Source organism: Rhinopithecus roxellana, chromosome 8, assembly GCF_007565055.1.
Source record: "Rhinopithecus roxellana isolate Shanxi Qingling chromosome 8, ASM756505v1, whole genome shotgun sequence".
Classification (NCBI taxonomy): domain Eukaryota; kingdom Metazoa; phylum Chordata; class Mammalia; order Primates; family Cercopithecidae; genus Rhinopithecus; species Rhinopithecus roxellana.
In genome coordinates this window covers 49,158,652-49,180,765 of record NC_044556.1, presented here as the reverse complement: position 1 = coordinate 49,180,765, position 22,114 = coordinate 49,158,652, and the positions used below count along the sequence as shown (strand labels likewise).

At 40.9% G+C, this 22,114-nt stretch overlaps 1 protein-coding gene across 4 annotated transcripts in view; it reads left to right on the top strand.

Annotated features, from left to right (window-relative positions):
• CHD1L (chromodomain helicase DNA binding protein 1 like) overlaps positions 1 to 21,718 on the top strand; it is a 59,535-nt gene extending 37,817 nt beyond the window's left edge. Inside the window, exons 15-23 of one of the 4 annotated variants that reach the window (XM_010383992.2) lie at positions 878 to 1,043; positions 5,245 to 5,393; positions 6,224 to 6,387; positions 7,203 to 7,408; positions 8,549 to 8,647; positions 11,771 to 11,841; positions 13,904 to 14,018; positions 14,678 to 14,786; positions 21,386 to 21,716. In XM_010383992.2, coding sequence (XP_010382294.2) covers positions 878 to 1,043; positions 5,245 to 5,393; positions 6,224 to 6,387; positions 7,203 to 7,408; positions 8,549 to 8,647; positions 11,771 to 11,841; positions 13,904 to 14,018; positions 14,678 to 14,786; positions 21,386 to 21,464 — 1,158 coding nt within the window. In that variant the 3' untranslated portion in view covers positions 21,465 to 21,716. Of the gene's footprint in view, positions 1 to 877; positions 1,044 to 5,244; positions 5,394 to 6,223; positions 6,388 to 7,202; positions 7,409 to 8,548; positions 8,648 to 11,770; positions 11,842 to 13,624; positions 14,019 to 14,677; positions 14,787 to 21,385 lie in introns of those variants that run through there. The other 3 variants (XR_004058944.1, XR_004058943.1, XM_030936781.1) reach the window with 3 other exon arrangements.
• The last annotated feature ends 396 nt before the right edge of the window (positions 21,719 to 22,114 follow it).

Genomic DNA, 22,114 nt, shown 5'->3' with positions numbered 1-22,114 from the left:
TATTGTTTTTTCAAGCTATTACAGAATACCTTAAGATTTCCAAGTTACTCACAAAATAGACGATCTAGAGATAATTAACCCAGTCTAAAAGGGCAAGATGAGAACAAGGGCCCAAGGTTGGAATCCACCTTGGGTCAGGATCTCAGAGTTAGTACTTAGGGAGGTGCAAAGTTGAAAGTAGCAAGTGAAAGCCAGGAAAAATGGTCTATGCTTTCTGTGTGGTTCCTATAGCCATAGGCAATAGGCTGACAGTACTCCAGAGAGGGACGAGAGAAGAGAAGCAGGATAGTGCAATGCCAGAGGAACATCCAGAAAAATTCAAACAGAGAAAAGGCCTTCGAGTCTGGTGGTCAGAAGTTGTTACTGGTCTTTGCCAAGGTGTTTTCCATAGACCACTGCATTAGGAAAACAAATTGCCAAAGAAAAGGAGTCAGTTCATGGTAGAGGTAAAGTTCCCAGTGTAACCTTCCCTTTCTAAGGAGTCTGGCAGTGGAGAGGTCGGAAAGTAGCTAACAGGGTCTCTGACCTCAAGTGGCTGCTGGGAATGCTTATGAAAAAGAATCAGTGAGAGGTGCTGTAGAAAATGCAGGAAGTTACTGTTATTCTTCAAAAAAATTGGAGGCTTATATATATTTTTTTGTTTTTATGCAGAATTGTCAAAGTACCTCCGATAATCATTTATCACCTCTCTGCTTACCCATCCTCCAACTATGAAATGTCCCTGGCTGCTACCATCTATGATGGGGACAGCAGAAAGGCTGCTTGTTCATTAGAGAAGGACTGTGCCTGGTGTCATTAATCCACTTAGCCAATCACTGATATCCTAATGTTTCTTTTCATGAGAACTTACTGGACTTTTTTGTTTCCTCTATTCAAGTTGAGTGAGATACTCAAATTCGGTTTGGATAAACTGCTTGCCTCTGAGGGGAGTACCATGGATGAAATAGACCTGGAGTCCATCCTAGGAGAAACAAAAGATGGCCAGTGGGTCTCTGATGCCTTGCCTGCAGCAGAAGGAGGGATAAGAGAGCAAGAGGAAGGAAGTAAGTCAGAGGTTAGAGCAGAGCAAATGGCACAACCACCCCAAGCTAGAGCTCACGTCCCCATGGAAAGTTTTGGATGCTGCTCTCTGGGGCATCTTTTTTCTACCCTACCCTATTGTCAACACTGTTTAAGACTTGCTTGATGCAAGAACTGTACCCAGACTAACTGGAAATTTGTGTAGCTCTACCCTTGTAGCTGAACTGTGAACCAAAATCATAGTATTAATGTTTATGATAGTATCAATCTTAAGGCTTTGAATTTGTTGCTCTCCTCCCTTGGTTGCAAGCATCTTCTCCTTTGTTAGTAAAGCCTCTACCATCCTTGGTATGATGCTCTGCACATAGTCATTCCTCTTCTAAACAGGAGAATTACTTGTTTGTTACATTGCAGCTAACACTGAGCATTTACTTTGTGTTCATCAACAGTGTGGACTTTGTCATGTGCTTTCTCCATTTAATTTCCACAATACGCCATGAGATGTAGGAGATGGTTGCCTTTCTCTTAAATTTTCTTTTCTGAATTTGGTCAGCATTTGTCATTTTCTTCTTTTCTATTCTGAGTATTTAAATTTCTGACTTGAAGTAATTTTTCACATGGTAACTTTGTAGAGGCATTCCCTGGCATCTTGTAGTTATTTTGAAATGACTTATTTTTCTGGACCAGCTGCAGCAGAGATTCAGTATGGACTGGGGTGAGAGGTTTGGGAGTCTTACTAGGCTTCTTAATTCACCAGTGCTTTCTTTCAATAATAGAGAGTAGTGCTGTTTCTTGACTAGATGGTAGCTCCTTTTCATGTTGGGTAGTGGTAGTGGCATGATTTCTGGTTTTGCAGTTCTCTTTTGTTTCTCTTTTGAATTTCCATCACTTGCTTTCTCTTTCGTTTTACCACAAACTTGTCAAAGGATGTCTCCCCACTTCTAAGTTGTCTCTCTCTCCCTGCCAGAAGCAATGCCTTCCCAAATTCCTGGCTGCATGTGTTTTCATACCTTCCCTTCTGTTCAGTTTCTCAGTAGCCACTTCTGTGATCCACCAGGTCTCAGACCTATCCTCATCATCTTGCCACTTGGAATGTGACCCTCTTTTGTGGGTAAATTTTATCTCTGACCTTTCCAGAACCCCCCTGCCCTCTCCTCTGCATAGTCTCTGCCTGACTGTCTACTCTAGTGTGGGCTTTGGAGCTGGCTCAGCTAGTTTTGGGGGTTCATTTCTCTTACTTCCATAAGTTGAAGTGTGTAGTATTTTCTGACTCCTAGTGTAGTAGGCATGGATTGGGGCGGCTTTGTTCTCCTTGTTGATCTGTATAGTTTTTGTAGGATAGGTGGAAAAGTTGGAATTTGGGCAGCTGGCATTGTTTTATAGGAAACTGCTTTTTGACTTTTTTTATGTTTTTAAAATTCTTTATAAAAATATCTTGTTCATATTCTTCAAGAACTCTTTCTTGTTCTCTGCTTATTGTTTTAATTGTACTCTGTTCTCATTTCAAGGACATACTGTCTTCTCTGGGGACATTTATTATGGCTTTTTAATATGTATTCCAGGGAGGATATTTATTATATCTTTTTAAAAAATATTTTTCTTCCCACTGCATTGAGTTTTACTTCTCCTTCTTTTTTTTTTTTTAAAAAAAACCACATATATATATTTGTTTATTCATTGAAATTTGCAGATAAAATTGTATTTATCATGTACAACATGATTTCTTGAAGCACATGTACATTGTGGAATCGTAAATCTAGTTAATGAACATACATCACTTCGTATGGTTATACATTTGTGGTGAGAACACTTAACATCCACCCTCCTAGTATTTCTCAAGAATACAATATGTCATCATTAGCTATAGTCACCATGGTACCTCTTTTTCTAAAAAAGAAAACTTGTTTGGGGGTCTCTTATTCTCATCGATAGTTTCCCCAACCGTCTGGTATTCCCTGGCTGTCTGATCACATGTGCTGATGAAGTGCCACAAAGCTGATGGCTGCTCTGGCATGGGCAGGTGCATGGGCCCTGGGGCCTTATTCCTGGTTGGCGAGTCAGCTTTTACGTGGAGGGCACCTTCCCTGATCCATATTTGACATCTTTTCACTGGGCAGCCCATTTTCTCCTTAGACCAATCCTCTAGTATTTTCCCTGGGAGAGGTGAGAATGGAGTTCATCTGGTTGCTCAAACTGAAAAGGCAGGGTGAGTCAAGGGCTCATGGCACTCCTGCTCCCTGGGGTGCACATCTTCTCTCAGTTCCCCCCTTTGCAGTACTCTGTGCTTATAAGTCCTAAGCTCTTCGGGGATTGAGAGGGTCTCTAGACTCCTAATGAGCCCTTGGCTAGGCACCTGTGTTTTGTTTCCATGGCTCTTCTTAATCTGTCATTATCCCTCCAGCTACTTTGCATTTTCCAAAAGGTTATTGAACTTTTTCATCCACCATTGCCTCATATATCTTTTTTAAATTTCCTTTAACTGTCACTTGGTGGTTTCAAGTGAGAGAAGAAATAGATGCATGTGATCATATTTTTAAGTTATAATTGATTATATTAAATAGCAACACTTACACTCAGTTCTGTACTGATCTGGATAATTTCAGCTTATTTTCCTAACGTTTACTAGAACAAAATAAAGTCACACTCTTTTCCGGAAAGATAATTATATTTCTCAGTCAATCCAACTGCCCAAAATAATTTTACTTTTTTTAGACAGTCCAACTGCCAGGAAAAATCCCCAGTTGTATTAAACTTTGGAATTTTCTCTTTGATGAATGGGTATGGGTCTGCTCTGTGGTAAATGATTCTCCTGGTAGAACAGAGATGCGTGTCTAGGCTTGTGATGGTAGAATGAAGATAGGGAGCATGATTACTAAGAATGTAAGTGGATAGGAAAGACTGGTAATTAACGTGGCCCCAGTCAGAATTAAATAAAAAACAGGGTTGCTTTATCTTGAATGCCAGGGTTTTTTTTAAAAAAGCATGTTTGGAAGTTGAGACTCACATGCAGTATGAAGCTACATATGTTGATCATGTTTGACACTTCTCAGCTCTATTTTTTTCTGCTTGTTGATAGAGTGCCTCATTGAAAGCCCCCTGCTGATTTAATTAGCAAATGCCAATTAGAATTACAGCTGGTTAGATCTGGGTACAAGTGTGAAGCAATTGATCTCTTGAGAATGAAAATGTTTTGCTTTCATACTCTCTAGGGAAAACATACTTATAGCGGATTTCACAAATGTTGTGAAAATACGTTATTTGGTAACATGTGCTACTAAAGACGCTTCCCTATTGAATCATTTATCTTACCTATCTGTGGTTGCTAGTCTTGGCTGGTCCTAACTTTTCTTAATCACTTGATTCATGATCTTGGCAGATCACTCCACCTCATTGAGCCTTTGTGTTCTCATCTGTAAAATGGTCCTATTAATGCCTGCTTTACTCTTTTACACAGTTGAAACAATCAGACACGATAATAGTTGTGAAACTGATCTGACAGCATGAAGTACTATTCAAGATGACACTATTGTTTTCACTGTTATTGTTATTACCACAATTATTATTTGCTAGCCTATCTCTCCACTCTTCTAGAGACACAGTTATATACTGAAAAGAGCACACTGGCCTTAGAATCAGAAGATCCCGCCTCTTCTAGTGAGAATTACAGAGTCCCTTAATTTCTGCCTGAGCAGAAAGTTTTCCCTTTCAAAAGTAGGATTAGTTATACCAGGATTGTGGTGAGGATCATGATGAAGATGCTTGCTGAGATCTGTAAAGAATATTGTAAATCCAAGGGATTATTCTTGTGATTCTTCATTCTCTCATAGATTTGCTGAGTTGAATATTAAAAGTGTGTTTGGAATAAAAAAAGTATAGATTTTATTAGATGATCTTAATGTCAATGAGACTTGTGCTGAGGAATAGTTGGGAATGAATGAATGAGCAATGAATGGAGGAATCCAGCAGAGATTCACAAACCATCTAGGGATGAACGAAAGGGCCTTAAGGCATGCTTTCCCCTTGGAAAAGTAAACACATGGGATCCCCATGTAGAACCCACATTCTTCAGTGTCAGTGGGATGGGAAATGAAATAACCTTCATCCAGACTTAGCCCATTTAGAATATAGGCTGTTCTCTTGTCCACTCTAGTTATTGTTTTGAATAGCATTAATCTATTTTTCCTTGGTATCTAACATTTCTCTCTTTGTGTTTTATGTTGTTAGAAAATCATATGTACTTATTTGAAGGTAAAGATTATTCTAAAGAGCCCAGTAAGGAAGACAGAAAATCATTTGAACAACTGATAAACCTTCAGAAAACCCTTTTGGAGAAAACTAGTCAAGAGGGCCGATCACTCCGAAATAAAGGCAGTGTAAGAACTGTTAATTTATTTAAAAGTTGTTCTTCCAAACTCTCATTCGAAAAAAACAAAACAAACAAAAAAATGATGCTGGCGTCATTTTGTTCTCTTAGGATGATTTGTCAAGAAATAAGTATGTGTTTGTTGAAATGTTAATATAATAACTATACCCTAGTATAAAAACTATGTCAGAAAGTCAGCATAAAAAACATTACAAAGGAGAGAATATATTGTACGATTTAATGCAGGGGAAAGCAGCCTTGTCCATCTAAGTCACCCCTAAAGGCATCCCTATATTATACCAAAATACCATATCCTGCTGTTGGTAATGATGACCCTATGGCAATAAGAGGATGGCAATCATAAATGATACATGTAGTGTTCACAGTGTTTGGCAGATGTGTGTTCATTAAATGCTAACTATCACTAAGATAATCATGATGTTGAAATATAGTCTTAAAAAACTATATAATACATTGCAGAAAGATTTCCATTAAAAATGAGTGAAGTGGCATCCTGTAGGGTATGCTTTTAGTCAAGGAAAAAAGTTACTTTTCTGAAGTACCTTATTCCTAATGAAATGAATCAGAATGACTGTTTCAACCATGCCAATGCTATGGCTGAGTTTTCAGCATGGTATCCTGACCACTGTGCCTGTGAAGTGTGTAGTATGAACAGTGCCTCCAAGTGCTTTCCCTCCAGTTCCCACCATGCAGGGTGGGTGGAGATGCAGTGTTCTGTGGAATATTAAGCATGTCGCTAATGTACAGTGTGCGTTAGAGATAATGAAACTTGGGGAGGAATCTTCTTGACCCTGGTGATGGATCTTGTTCCTCCTCTAGGTTCTCATCCCAGGCCTTGTGGAGGGATCTAACAAAAGGAAGCAGGTTCTGAGTTCAGAAGAGCTGGAGGACAGACAGAAGAAAAGACAAGAAGCTGCTGCCAAGAGAAGGAGACTGATAGAGGAGAAGAAGAGGCAAAAGGAAGAGGCTGAACATAAGAAAAAGTATGTCTGCGTTAACCAAGCTGGGGACCACAGTTGAAGGAGTCACTATTGTATAGTGAGACTACAGCTGAACATCACTTTAAAAATACAGAAAATGTCTTTTAAGCTGGTTCCTATTGGTAACAGAATACTTTTAAAAAACATTTCCTCTATGTAAGTGAAAAGTCACAGTGCGTAAGGCAGGGAAGATGCATTCCATTGAAACCAGAAATTATTTTTTTTGAGATGGGTTCTTGCTCTGTCACCTAGGCTGGAGTACAGTGGTACGGTCACAGCTCATTGCAGCCTCAACCTCCCATGCTCAGTGATCTCCCCACTATAACCTCCCTAGTAGCTGGGAACACAGGTGTGTGCCACCATGCCTGGCTAATTTTTTTTTATTATTTGTAAAGACAGAGTTTCACTGTGTTGCCCAGGCTGGTCTCAAGATCCTGGGCCCAACCTATCTTTCTGCCTTGACCTCCAAAGTGCTGGGATTATAGGCATGAGCTACTATGCCTGGCCAAAACCAGAAAATTTTAAGATTTTATTGTAGCTGTCTGACAACGAGTAGTTTACTTGAACAGTCTCTTTTAGTCATGTTCTTAAAAACAGGAACATTCAGTGAGTGCTCATTATTGAACTGTAGTCGGGAAGCAGTTAGCCTAATCAGTAAGACTTGTTTGTTTACAAATAGGTAGAAAACTTCAATCAGAGTGAGTTTCTAATTGCATTTCTACTTGGCAGATATTGTTTGTGAACAGCAGTATAAAATGTGCTCCAAGGGAAATTGTGATTGTCTGGGTTAATTTCCTTTTCTTTCTGGCCTGCTAAAGGATGGCCTGGTGGGAATCCAACCATTACCAGTCCTTCTGCCTGCCCTCTGAGGAGAGCGAGCCAGAGGACCTTGAGAATGGGGAAGATGAGAGCTCTGCTGAGCTGGATTACCAAGACCCAGATGCTACCTCCCTCAAGTACGTTAGTGGTGATGTCACCCACCCTCAGGCTGGGGCCGAGGATGCTCTCATCGTGCACTGCGTAGGTACGAGAAGTGGTATGGGCTGAGGATGGGGGCCTCAATCCTTATGGTGCCAAGAGCTGGGGAGGATGGGGCAGAACCCTGACCCGGGGGTGGTGGTCCCAGTGTAGTATTGCGTGGTCAAAAAAGTGTGAATTTTAAAGTCAGGAGACATTCCAGAATCATTTCACTCTTGGCTCTCTCGTTTACCTGGTTTAGTTACCCAGTCTCTCAACTTCAACTTCCTTATCCATAGAATGGGACAGTATCTGCCTTAACCTCTGCACAAGGTTTTTAAGAGGGTGAAGTGAAGCAGCATTGACAAGACAAACAAATCCTTTGAGAAAAAGCAAAACTTCAAGCTTGTTCCCTTGCTTGACTTTTGTGCTTTTTACTTCATCTGCCTAAAACCGTTTCTTCCCAAATAACCACATCAAATGTTGTTCAAATGTCTGTTTCTCAGAGAGGTCTTGTGTGATTACCTCATATAAAACAGGCCCCATCCTCCCTCTGTTATTCTCTGTCCCTTCTCCCATATTTTCCTGTATCACACGTGTCCCACCTGACATATTACCTACATATTTGTTTATTTGACTGTTGCATTGCATTAAAAATACACTTCATGGAAGCAGGGGTTTTTTCTTGTTCGCTGCTATGACTCTGGTGCCTAGAACAATGCCTTACATGTAATACATGCTACCCAACGTTTGTAGTGTGAATGAACGCCTATAAATGCTAAGATACTAAGCAGCTTTGTTAGTACCAGCTTGAATAAATCATTTAACCTTTCCTGTATGCTGTTTTATAACCTTGCCTGTGTGCTGTTGCATAACCATTGCTTCTACTCTCTCTGTAATGTTCCATCTACTCTCTGTCCTTCCGCAGTCATCTCCCAGGAATCACAGATGCACCACAGAGATTTTGCTCATTGAGAACACTAATTTTTGAGATGCTTTCCTATTATAATGGCCCCAGCTATATCTTCCAGAAAGCATAAACATATTTGGGAAGTCCAACCTGTGATATTCCTAGGAGATAAGATATTTTGTTTCTTCCCTTTGAAAAATCATTCTTCCACAAGTCCCTTTTGTGTGCCTTTGTTGTTCTAAATTGGGGACTGGACTTTACCTCCTATAGATGAAAATCTTCTCTTTCTTCAATCAGATGACTCTGGCCATTGGGGCAGAGGTGGTTTATTTACAGCTCTGGAAAAACGATCTGCTGAGCCAAGAAAAATATATGAGCTGGCTGGGAAAATGAAAGGTAAGAAGCAAAGCAGAGGGAAAGGTTACGGGTGGAGTAAGAGAGGAGAGGACGCCTAAGACTGTATCGTGAGGGTTACATAGCACTAGATAAGGAATCAGAATAACTGATTGGGAACTGAATTCTGTCATAAATTAGCTACTTGTTCTGTGACTTCAAGTCATTCCCTTACCTTTTCTGTACCTGTTTCCTCATCTGTGATTTGTGAATAATACTTGTTCTGCCTACTTCATGGAACTGTAGTGAGCATAATGAATGTGTGTATTCTGAAAAATGTCCATCCCTGCATACATGTTAAAATATTGGAATGGGCCGGACGCAGTGGCCCATGCCTGTAATCCCAGACTTGGGGAGGCCGAGGCAGGAGGATTGCTTGAGGCCAGGAGTTTGAGACCAGCTTGGGCAACATAGTGAGATCCTGTCTCTACCAAAAATTTAAAAATTGGCTGGATGTGGTGGTGCACGCCTGTAGTTGCAGCTACTTGGGAGGCCAAGGTGGGAGGATCACTTGAGCCTAAGAGATTGAGGTTGCAGTGAGCTGTGATTGCACCACTGTACTACAGCTTGAGTGAGAGTGAGACCCTGTCTCATAAAAAAAAGTATTGGAATAAAGATGAAGGAATATGTCATGGAAACATCAAAGATCTATGGGAAGCTGGGTGTGGTGGCTCATGCCTGTAATCTCAGCCCTTTGGAAGGCTGAGATGAGGCAAGGAATTCAAAACCAGCTTCTCCAACATGGCAAAACCCTGTCTTTACAAAAAAAATACAGAATTAGCCAGGCGTGGTGGCACATGCCTGTAATCCCGGCTACTCAGGAGGAGGCTGAGGCAAAAGAATCACTTGAACCTGGGAGGTGGAGGTTGCAATGAGCTGAGATATGCCATTGCACTCCAGCCTGGGTGACTGAGCAAGACTGTCTCAAGAAAAAGACCTGTGGGAGAGAAATCAGACATACCATTAAAATACTGACAAGAGCTTTGGTTTGGTGCTGAGGGGAATGAAGATGTTTTTCGAGGTCAGCACAACCTGGGGTATAACACTCCCTGGAGACAGAAATAAAGCTGTTTGGTGCCAGGGGAACTTAGAAGCCTGAACAATATTGTCCCTTGGCATGGAGAAGGGAAAAAGGCACCTCCTTTTACATCCGGAAATAAAAAAGTGACAAGAGGAATAAAATTATTGTTGTGGTTATTTTCTGGAGATTGAAGGACCTTGTCTGATAGAGAAGGGCCCCCCAGATTCCTTAGAGATTGTTTTATCCTAATTCTGCCCAGTTCTCTATGGTGGAAAGGGATATAAGAACTTAGAATGACTACTTTTTCTAGTAAAACAAGTTACTGAAAGAAGGGTTTAATGTGTGTTGAAATAGTCAATCTAGATCTAGATGCTGATTGGGCAGCTGGCAAAGCAAAACCTAGGAAAGGTCAGACCTGGTGGTGCAGATTGAGGAGTCCCTGTTTAGAGTCTGTGTTTGAAACCATGTGGGAGAGAGGGTGGAGAAATGAGAGGCAGAGAACAGACCTGGAAAACACCTCCACTTAGGACTTGAGACAAGAAGATGGAATTTCTGACAGAAGGAATTGTCAGAAAATTAGGGAACCTTGTGTAGTATTTTGAGGTACAAGGGAGGAAAGTATGTCAAGAAGGCAAAGAAGTTCATGGTGTCAGACACTGAAGTGAGGATGAATTGGGAAAAGGCCATGGATTTGACCCAAGGTTGCTCACCTTGGAGCACTTTGAGGAGAGTGGGAAGCTCGGACTTAAGGCCTGAGTGCTCAGTAAGGAAATGGAGATGGGAGTGTGCAGTTTTCTCTGAAGAAGGATTGAAGCAGGGTGCAGCAAAGTAGATGAAACTGTAGACTAGAATTCCCAGGGAAGGCTTCGTGGAGGTCCTGGGCCTGGAAAGGTGGGTCGAATTTGAGTAGGTGGAGTGAAATGGCAAGAGGGTTCCCAACTGCTCATTACCACACCTACTATTCCTCGTGTGTGGATATTGAAGGACCTCGGCAGTTACCCCGTTCCTTTGTGTGGAGGATGGTGTACAGGCCAGGCGGGCCAGAGTGGAGGGTTGAGGCAGAAGAATAGAGGAGAGTTTTGTTTTCACCGGAGGCTTGGGCCTGAAGACCTCATATGATTTGTCCAGGGAGATGCCATTCTGAGCAGAACCTTATCTAATTGGTCGTTTTTGGGGTATTTGATCAAAAGGATGGCATAGCACAACCAGTATTTTAGAATGACTGAACAAAACGTTCAAACTGGTATCAACCTAACCAATAGACAGTGTCTGTAAAAAACAAAGGTTTTGTTTTGTTTTGTTTTTGAGATGGAGTCTCACTGTCTGGAGTGCAGTGGCACAATCTTGGCTCACTGCAATTTCCACCTCCCAGGCTCAGGCGATCCTCCCGCCTCAGCCTCCTAGGTAGCTAAGACTACAGGTTCACAACACCAAACCTAACTAATTTTTTCTTATTTTTTGTAGAGACTGGGTCTTGCCTTGTTGCCCAGGTTAGTCTGGAACCCCTGGCTTCCAGCAGTCCTCCCACCTCAGCCTCCCAGAGCACTGGGATTATAGTCGTGAGTCACTGTGCCCAGCCATATTTGTTAGAGTTTTTAACACAAGTATCTCTATTTTGATTCTAACTGCTTTCACATCAGCTTATGTAAAGCCATAGAATTAAATTAGCGCATTTTTCTTCACTATCAGTTTTATTTGATTTGGATGGAGTAGGAAAATATACAAACAGATACAGATAAAGTAGAATGTAATAATTTGAATGATTTAAGACAAGCACAAAACTACCAAAGGAGTTTCAAGCTCATAATGCTCCCTCCCCAAAGCCCCCCAGCTGCCTCTGGGTTTTGTATTCACTTTCTGATGTCTATAGGGGTACTTTGTTGTTAACGTTTGAGGAGCATTAAATTAGGAGATCATAAAAATTCAGGAGTGAAGCAGGTGAGTACCCAGCTAAGAGGTTGACTGAGGCCAGGAAAGTGAGAAAGGGCTATGTAGGAAGGTGGGTCCTGAAACTCAACTGAATTTGATGAAGGCAAGATACAAGGAGGATTCATTCCTTAGTGAACTTGGTGTTCTTTATGTTTCTCCTTTCTGTTTTACCTCAGACTTGAGTTTGGGAGGTGTCCTTTTATTTCCTGTTGATGATAAAGAATCAAGAAACAAAGGGCAAGATTTGGTAAGTAAAACCCATCTCTTTTCAGAACTAAAAGTGGACTCACATCAACTTCTCTTGAAGTGTCCCCTGCCCCCATTGGCCTCTCTACTAGTGTATTAGTTTGTTAGGGCTGCCATAACAAAAAGCCACAGACTAGGTAGCTTAACCAGCAGAAATGTATTTCCTCACAATTCTGGAGGCTGAAAGTCCAAGATCAAGGTGTCGGCAGGTTTGGTTTCTCCCAAGGATTCTCTCCTTGGCTTGCAGATGGCGGTTGTCTTGCTGTGCATGCACAGCCCTGGTGTCTGTGTGTCCAGATTTCCTTTCTTATAAGGATAGCACTCACAATGGATCAGGCGCCACCCTAAACCCTTGTTTTAACTTCACTGCCCCTTTAAAGACCCTGTCTCTAAATACAGTCAACATGAGGTACCACAGGTTAGGGCTTCAAGTGTATGAATTTGGTGGGGACACAGTTCAGCCCATAACAAGCAGATTGGGCTGTAGCCTTCACTGCACTTCCCGTGTCCCCAGGCTTCCATCCATCCGTCCCCGGAGCACTGTCCAGACAGTAGACCCCAACTAAGTACAGGGTTTCTGTTTGTGTTTTTATCCTCAGTACCCTACATAGTACTAGCTCGTAAGAAATGCTCCATAAACATTTACTGCATGAGTAAGAAGGCATGACTCAGAACTCTGAGGGTTTCATTTCTTATTATGTGAAAATTTCTGTTAAAGATTGTGTTTTCTAGTCAGCCATAATAAAGCAGGGGAGAGGAACTAATACATGTATTCTGTGCCCACCTCAGAATCCTTCTGCATCTTAGGCATCTTGGGATGCCTGTAGTGAGTTTGATTTACCCCACCTAACTGGCTTTCTCCAAGGCCTGAATTCACATTCAAATTTTAAGCCAGAATTAAGAAGAAATTTCAAAACCAGGCCAAAAGAGAGACTCATCCTTTTGAGGTTGCTGTCTGTGTGACTGTGTTAGGCTGTTTTTGCATTGTGATAAAAGAATTCCCTGAGACTGGGTAATTTATAAAGAAAAGAGATTTATTTGCTCATGGTTCTGATGCCGTACAGGAAGTGTGGTACTGACATCTGCTCCTGGTGGAGGCTTCAGGAAGCTCACAGTCATGGTTGAAGGCAAAGGGGGAGCTAGTGTATTACACATGGCAAGAGCAGGATCAAGAGAGAGTGGGAGAAGGTGCCACACTGCTTTAAATAACTAGATCTCATGTGAACTACCAGAGCAGGAACTCATCACCAAGGGTATGGCACTAAGCCATCTATGAGGGATCCACCCTATGATCCAATACCTCCCACTTGGCCCCACCTCCAACACTGGGAATTACATCCCAACATGAGATTTGGAGGGGGACAAACATCCAAACTACACAGTGACTAACAGCAAAGTGGTTCCTGTAGAGTCATTCCTTCAGTAACTTCTAAAATGCTAAAAAAGGAGAAAAGTAAAGTGTCTGTTCATGAGAAACTCAGAATCCAGTGATTCAGGAAAACTGTTTACAGTGAGTAGAGCACCATGTCTATGATACGACTGTGATGATGTTATCCCGGAAGCTCCCTTGACACTCTCCAGCTCTGCCCACTTAGGTTAGGATGGTTGAGAGATACTTGGCATTTTGTCCTCATGGGAATTGTTCAAACAGAGATGGAATGACTGCTTGTCCTGGGGGTTGTGGAGCTGACTCAGGCATCAAAGGGCTGGGATACAGGAGCCTCTAAGATCTTTTCCATGCCTACAATTCAGAAAAATTCTTTTTTTTTTTTTTTACCCTTGAGAACTTTTGGAAAGTATATGTTTTGGACTCATTCTCTGGTTTTAACATACTTTAAAAAGAAGAAGAAATGCCTGTATAAAGTGACCACCAAGTGAGAATTACGATGGCATGTGAAGTCACACACACAGTTAGGACATTGCTGTTCAGACACAGCATCTGAAAGAGACAGAGCCAAGGCCCAGTGACCCATCAAGGGCTGTGCCGCCTCCATGGGCAGTCACTTGGTTGATGGTATGGCTGTCTCATGTCGGGTTGGTCATCTGATGGAGGTTCTTTCCAGTTGGCCTTGATTGTGGCTCAGCATCGTGATCGCTCCAATGTCCTGTCTGGCATTAAGATGGCAGCACTAGAAGAGGGCCTGAAGAAGATATTTTTAGCAGCAAAGAAGAAGAAAGGTAGGCTCTTTCACCTGTGCTCAAGAGTAGATGAATTTGTTTCTAGGCATGTGATATGACTTTTGATAGGACTTTTCAAGACCCCACTTAATATGCATGGCAAAGGCAAACCACAGAAGTGATCACCCCACCATCTTGTAGTCATATGGCCGTCCTTTCCAAAACACTTTTAATGTTGGTTATCTCTATAGGCCGTCTCCATTCCCTGGGTATTTTTATCATGATTTTACAGATGAGGAGGCAGAGGACTAGACATGAAGCAACTTGGTCATATGTAGTTGGTAAATGCTGTTTATTTAATCACAGTTCCCAGTAACAGACAGTTCTTCAACAAAAATTGAATTTAGTTTTGTTTCCAAACCTAGTGTGTCTCAGAGCTTATTGAATTGGTTGGCTTGTTAGAGAATCTTTGCTTATTTTAATTTTGCCTCCACCAATCGTAATCTATTTCCATTGTATGTATTTCTAGAACTTGTGGGTCCTTGTGTTCAACAGAATAATTTAATTTTTCTTATTACAATTCTTCCCGCAGAATATTTTTGACATTATAATTATGTGCTTTGAGTGAGATAGTCAATAATTATTTTCTCCCATGTATATTTTATACCCATCAATCAATTTTTGATGAGTGAAGACATCTGTTCTTCTCTTCATAATAGCAAGTGTTCATCTTCCACGTATTGGACATGCCACGAAAGGTTTTAACTGGTATGGTACTGAGCGACTTATTCGGAAACATCTGGCTGCAAGAGGCATCCCAACTTACATGTATCCTTTTGTGATCTTTTTTTTTTTTTCTTTCTTTTTTTTTTTTTATTATACTTTAAGTTCTAGGGTACATGTGCATAACGTGCAGGTTTGTTACATATGTATACTTGTCCCATGTTGGTGTGCTGCACCCATCAACTCATCAGCACCCATCAATTCATCATTTATATCATGTATAACTCCCAATGCAATCCCTCCCCTCTCCCCCCTTCCCATGATAGGCCCCAGTGTGTGATGTTCCCCTTCCCGAGTCCAAGTGATCTCTTTGTTCAGTTCCCACCTATGAGTGAGAACATGCGGTGTTTGGTTTTCTGTTCTTGTGATGGTTTGCTAAGAATGATGGTTTCCAGCTGCATCCATGTCCCTACAAAGGACGCAAACTCATCCTTTTTTATGGCTGCATAGTATTCCATGGTGTATATGTGCCACATTTTCTTAATCCAGTCTGTCACAGATGGACATTTGGGTTGATTCCAAGTCTTTGCTATTGTGAATAGTGCCGCAGTAAACATACATGTGCATGTGTCTTTGTAGTAGAATAATTTATAATCCTTCGGGTATATACCCAGTAGTGGGATGGCTGGGTCATATGGTACATCTAGTTCTAGATCCTTGAGGAATTGCCATACTGTTTTCCATAATGGTTGAACTAGTTTACAATCCCACCAACAGTGTAAAAGTGTTCCTATTTCTCCACATCCTCTCCAACACCTGTTGTTTCCTGACTTTTTAATGATTGCCATTCTAACTGGTGTGAGATGGTATCTCATTGTGGTTTTGATTTGCATTTCTCTGATGGCGAGTGATGATGAGCATTTTTTCATGTGTCTGTTGGCTGTATGAATGTCTTCTTTTGAGAAATGTCTGTTCATATCCTTTGCCCACTTTTTGATGGGGTTGTTTTTTCTTGTATATTTGTTTGAGTTCTTTGTAGATTCTGGATATTAGCCTTTTGTCAGATGAGTAGATTGCAAAAATTTTCTCCCATTCTGTAGGTTGCCTGTTCACTCTGATGGTAGTTTCTTTTGCTGTGCAGAAGCTCTTTAGTTTAATTAGATCCCATTTGTCAATTTTGGCTTTTGCTGCCGTTGCTTTTGGTGTTTTAGACATGAAGTCCTTGCCCATGCCTATGTCCTGAATGGTACTACCTAGATTTTCTTCTAGGGTTTTTATGGTATTAGGTCTAACATTTAAGTCTCTAATCCATCTTGAATTAATCTTCGTATAAGGAGTAAGGAAAGGATCCAGTTTCAGCTTTCTACTTATGGCTAGCCAATTTTCCCAGCACCATTTATTAAATAGGGAATCCTTCCCCATTTCTTGTTTCTCTCAGGTTTGTCAAAGATCAGATGGCTGTAGATGTGTGGTATTATTTCTGAGGACTCAGTTCTGTTCCATTCGTCTATAGCTCTGTTTTGGTACCAGTACCATGCTGTTTTGGTTACTGTAGCCTTGTAGTATAGTTTGAAGTCAGGTAGTGTGACGCCTCCAGCTTTGTCCTTTTGACTTAGGATTGTCTTGGCAATGCGGGCTCTTTTTTGGTGCCGTATGAACTTTAAAGCAGTTTTTTCCAATTCTGTGAAGAAACTCATTGGTAGCTTGATGGGGATGGCATTGAATCTATAAATAACCTTGGGTAGTATGGCCATTTTCACGATATTGATTCTTCCTATCCATGAGCATGGTATGTTCTTCCATTTGTTTGTGTCCTCTTTTATTTCACTGAGCAGTGGTTTGTAGTTCTCCTTGAAGAGGTCCTTGACATCCCTTGTAAGTTGGATTCCTAGGTATTTTATTCTCTTTGAAGCAATTGTGAATGGAAGTTCATTCATGATTTGGCTCTCTGTTTGTCTGTTACTGGTGTATAAGAATGCTTGTGATTTTTGCACATTAATTTTGTATCCTGAGACTTTGCTGAAGTTGCTTATCAGCTTAAGGAGATTTTGGGCTGAGACAATGGGGTTTTCTAAATACACAATCATGTCATCTGCAAACAGGGACAATTTGAGTTCTTCTTTTCCTAACTGAATACCCTTGATTTCTTTCTCTTGCCTGATTGCCCTAGCCAGAACTTGCAAGACTATGTTGAATAGGAGTGGTGAGAGAGGGCATCCCTGTCTTGTGCCAGTTTTCAAAGGGAATTTTTCCAGTTTTTGCCCATTCAGTATGATATTAGCTGTGGGTTTGTCATAAATAGCTCTTATTATTTTGAGGTACGTTCCATCAATACCGAATTTATTGAGCATTTTTAGCATGAAAGGCTGTTGAATTTTGTCAAAAGCCTTTTTGGCATCTATTGAGATAATCATGTGGTTCTTGTCTTTGGTTCTGTTTATATGCTGGATTACGTTTATTGATTTGCGAATGTTGAACCAGCCTTGCATCCCAGGGGTGAAGCCCACTTGATCATGGTGGGTAAGCTTTTTGATGTGCTGCTGAATCCGGTTTGCCAGTATTTTATTGAGGATTTTTGCATCGATGTTCATCAGGGATATTGGTCTAAAATTCTCTTTTTTTGCTGTGTCTCTGCCAGGCTTTGGTATCAGGATGATGTTGGCCTCATAAAATGAGTTAGGGAGGATTCCCTCTTTTTCTATTGATTGGAATAGTTTCAGAAGGAATGGTACCAGCTCCTCCTTGTACCTCTGGTAGAATTCAGCTGTGAATCCATCTGGTCCTGGACTTTTTTTGGTGGGTAGGCTATTAATTATTGCCTCAATTTCAGAGCCTGCTATTGGTCTATTCAGGGATTCAACTTCTTCCTGGTTTAGTCTTGGGAGAGTGTAAGTGTCCAGGAAATTATCTATTTCTTCTAGATTTTCTAGTTTATTTGCGTAGAGGTGTTTATAGTATTCTCTGATGGTAGTTTGTATTTCTGTGGGGTCGGTGGTGATATCCCCTTTATCATTTTTTATTGTGTCTATTTGATTCCTCTCTCTTTTCTTCTTTATTAGTCTTGCTAGCGGTCTGTCAATTTTGTTGATCTTTTCAAAAAACCAACTCCTAGATTCATTGATTTTTTGGAGGGTTTTTTGTGTCTCTATCTCCTTCAGTTCTGCTCTGATCTTAGTTATTTCTTGCCTTCTGCTAGCTTTTGAATGTGTTTGCTCTTGCCTCTCTAGTTCTTTTAATTGTGATGTTAGAGTGTCAATTTTAGATCTTTCCTGCTTTCTCTTGTGGGCATTTAGTGCTATGAATTTCCCTCTACACACTGCTTTAAGTGTGTCCCAGAGATTCTGGTATGTTGTATCTTTGTTCTCATTGGTTTCAAAGAACATCTTTATTTCTGCTTTCATTTTGTTATGTACCCAGTAGTCTTTCAGGAGCAGGTTGTTCAGTTTCCATGTAGTTGAGCAGTTTTGATTGAGTTTCTTAGTCCTGAGTTCTAGTTTGATTGCACTGTGGTCTGAGAGACAGTTTGTTATAATTTCTGTTCTTTTACATTTGCTGAGGAGTGTTTTACTTCCAATTATGTGGTCAGTTTTGGAGTAAGTGCGATGTGGTGCTGAGAAGAATGTATATTCTGTTGATTTGGGGTGGAGAGTTCTATAGATGTCTATTAGGTCCGCTTGGTGCAGAGATGAGTTCAATTCCCGGATATCCTTGTTAACTTTCTGTCTCGTTGATCTGTCTAATGTTGACAGTGGAGTGTTGAAGTCTCCCATTATTATTGTATGGGAGTCTAAGTCTCTTTGTAAGTCTCTAAGGACTTGCTTTATGAATCTGGGTGCTCCTGTATTGGGTGCATATATATTTAGGATAGTTAGCTCTTCCTGTTGAATGGATCCCTTTACCATTATGTAATGGCCTTCTTTGTCTCTTTTGATCTTTGATGGTTTAAAGTCTGTTTTATCAGAGACTAGGATTGCAATCCCTGCTTTTTTTTTGTTCTCCATTTGCTTAGTAGATCTTCCTCCATCCCTTTATTTTGAGCCTATGTATGTCTCTGCATGTGAGATGGGTCTCCTGAATACAGCAGACTGATGGGTCTTGACTCTTTATCCAGTTTGCCAGTCTGTGTCTTTTCATTGGAGCATTTAGTCCATTTACATTTAAGGTTAATGTTGTGTGTGAATTTGATCCTGCCATTATGATATTAACTGGTTATTTTGCTCGTTAGTTGATGCAGTTTCTTCCTAGCCTTGATGGTCTTTACATTTTGGCATGTTTTTGCAATGGCTGGTACCGGTTGTTCCTTTCCAGGTTTAGTGCTTCCTTCAGGGTCTCTTGTAAGGCAGGCCTGGTGGTGACAAAATCTCTAAGCATTTGCTTATCTGTAAAGGATTTTATTTCTCTTTCACTTATGAATCTTAGTTTGGCTGGATATGAAATTCTGGGTTTAAAATTCTTTTCTTTAAGAACGTTGAATATTGGCCCCCACTCTCTTCTGGCTTCTAGAGTTTCTGCTGAGAGGTCTGCTGTTCGTCTGATGGGCTTCCCTTTGTGGGTAACCCGACCTTTCTCTCTGGCTGCCCTTAAGATTTTTTCCTTCATTTCAACTTTGGTGAATCTGGCAATTATGTGTCTTGGAGTTGCTCTTCTGGAGGAGTATCTTTGTGGCGTTCTCTGTATTTCCTGAATTTGAATGTTGGCCTGCTCTAATAGGTTGGGGAAGTTCTCCTGGATGATATCCTGAAGAGTGTTTTCCAACTTGGTTCCGTTTTCCCCCTCACTTTCAGGCACCCCAATCAGACGTAGATTTGGTCTTTTTACATAATCCCATACTTCTTGCAGGCTTTGTTCATTTCTTTTTCTTCTTTTTTCTTTTGGTTTCTCTTCTTGCTTCATTTCATTCATTTGATCCTCAGTCGCTGATACTCTTTCTTCCAGTTGATCGAGTTGGTTACTGAAGCTTGTGCATTTGTCACGTATTTCTCGTGTCATGGTTTTCATCTCTGTCATTTCGTTTATGACCTTCTCTGCATTAATTAGTCTAGCTGTCAATTCTTCCACTCTTTTTTCAAGATTTTTAGTTTCTTTGCGCTGGGTACGTAATTCCTCCTTTAGCTCTGAGAAGTTTGGTGGACTGAAGCCTTCTTCTCTCATCTCGTCAAAGTCATTCTCTGACCAGCTTCGATCCGTTGCTGGTGATGGGCTGCGCTCCTTTGCAGGGGGAGATGCGCTCTTATTTTTTGAATTTCCAGCTTTTCTGCCCTGCTTTTTCCCCATCTTTGTGGTTTTATCTGTCTCTGGTCTTTCATGATGGTGACGTACTGATGGGGTTTTGGTATAGGTCTCCTTCCTGTTTGATAGTTTTCCTTCTGACAGTCAGGACCCTCAGCTGTAGGTCTGTTGGAGATTGCTTGAGGTCCACTCCAGACCCTGTTTGCCTGGGTATCAGCAGCAGAGGTTGCAGAAGATAGAATATTGCTGAACAGCGAGTGTACCTGTCTGATTCTTACTTTGGAAGCTTCCTCTCAGGGGTGTACTCCACCCTGTGAGGTGTGGTGTGTCAGACTGCCCCTAATGGGGGATGTCTCCCAGTTAGGCTACTCAGGGGTCAGAGACCCACTTGAGCAGGCAGTCTGTCCGTTCTCAGATTTCAACCTCTGTGTTGGGAGATCCACTGCTCTCTTCAAAGCTCAGTTGAAAATGCAGAAATCACCGGTCTTCTGTGTCGCTCGCGCTGGGAGTTGGAGACTGGAGCTGTTCCTATTCGGCCATCTTGCTCCCAAAACCTCCTTTTGGGATCTTAATTGTGTGTTCTCCCAAACCAAGAGGGAAAATGTGTTCATTTTCTGGTGTCACTACTTAATCCAAGGCCAAGTTTCTTCTTGCCACAGTCTTTACTCTCCCCCTCTTCAGTGAGACAAAGTAAGTAGCGCTTTCTAACTTGTGTATATCAAATATGAATACCCAACAAGATCAACACATCCAAGCATTTCTGGATGCTAGCAGATAAATTAAAAGATACATGAAGGGGAGAATTAATTGAGCAATTGTTAATTTGGTAACATATTGAGTCACATGACTTCTCTAGAGATCCTTCAGGTCTGTGGAACAAGGCATAATTCTAAGAACTTCACACTGCTCATTTTAATGAATAGTTAAGCAAACAAATAAGTGAACTATTTTATTCCTGAACTTTTTTGATGTATTATTAAAAGGCAGTATGACATTTATTTTAACCATGAAGTCATGATCTACTTTAGTTAGACTAGTGTTTTCCTCTAGTGACCTCCTTGCTATATAAGTTAGCATATTTTGAACTATTTTACTGAGTCCCAAAATTACTAGATAAAGCAGAATTGACCCCCAAGTGCTATAATCACACAGAAACTCCATCTTTTTACTTAGATATTTGACTGAAATTCACTCAGTGATGGTCTTCAAGATATTTAAATCACTATAAAAACTTAGTAGAGAAGCCAGCTTTTATGTGCTTGCACAATTCGAGCAGTACGTAAAGAGTTTTAGTACCCCGAAAACAATAGCAGCAATAAGTACTAACAATATTGAAAGTATTTATGATATCGTGAAAGAGAATTAAAGCGTACTACTTCTAGAACAGTTATTTCAATGATTACTAGAGAACTAGTTGTTTTGGTAAAGTTAGTTTTAAAGTGATGACATGTATCTTCCTTGACCATCCTTATCAGATATTATTTTCCTAGAAGCAAGTCTGTCGTCCTTCATTCACAGTCCTCATCTTCCTCCTCAAGACAGCTGGTGCCTTAACAATTGGCCCAGCCTCAGATCCTGTCTTTAGCAACCAGCTAATATTTACCCAGAACTACTGCAATAGAATATTTCAAAATGGAATCAGGATCTGGTGGGCCTCAAAAATTGTCTCTTTTCTGAGTTTCAATGTGGTTCTCCTGGATGTTTTGCTCTGTTTTGGCACTTGTAATATAGGGAAACACAACTTTTTTGGGAAAGCCCTTTGACCCCAGCTTGCTAGTTGCATAATAATAAATTACCTATTCCTAATGGTTTTATTGCTTTCTTTCCCCCTATATCTAGTTTTCTTCTCCTCTACCAGAATGATTACTTTATAGAGGGAAAGGCTGTATGGATTAAGGAGACATGAAAGGTCACAGAACAGAGTGGCTCTGGGAGCAGGAAGCACCTTCAGCCAGTTCATGCCTTCAAAAAGAAAGGACCCAGGAAGAGAGACTGAGAAGTGAGATTCTTTATCCAGACAAATAGTGTACCTCCTTCTCCTTTTTGCACTGCACAACATCAAGATCTAGAAAAAATACATTGATCTAGAGCTTGTCAAATGTGACTTCAGAAAAACCATAGGATCTTTTTTCTCCTAGCCACCAAATCCAATTCAGCTTCAAGGAATAAGGGAATTGTGAAAAGGGTGCAATCCCATCACAGCA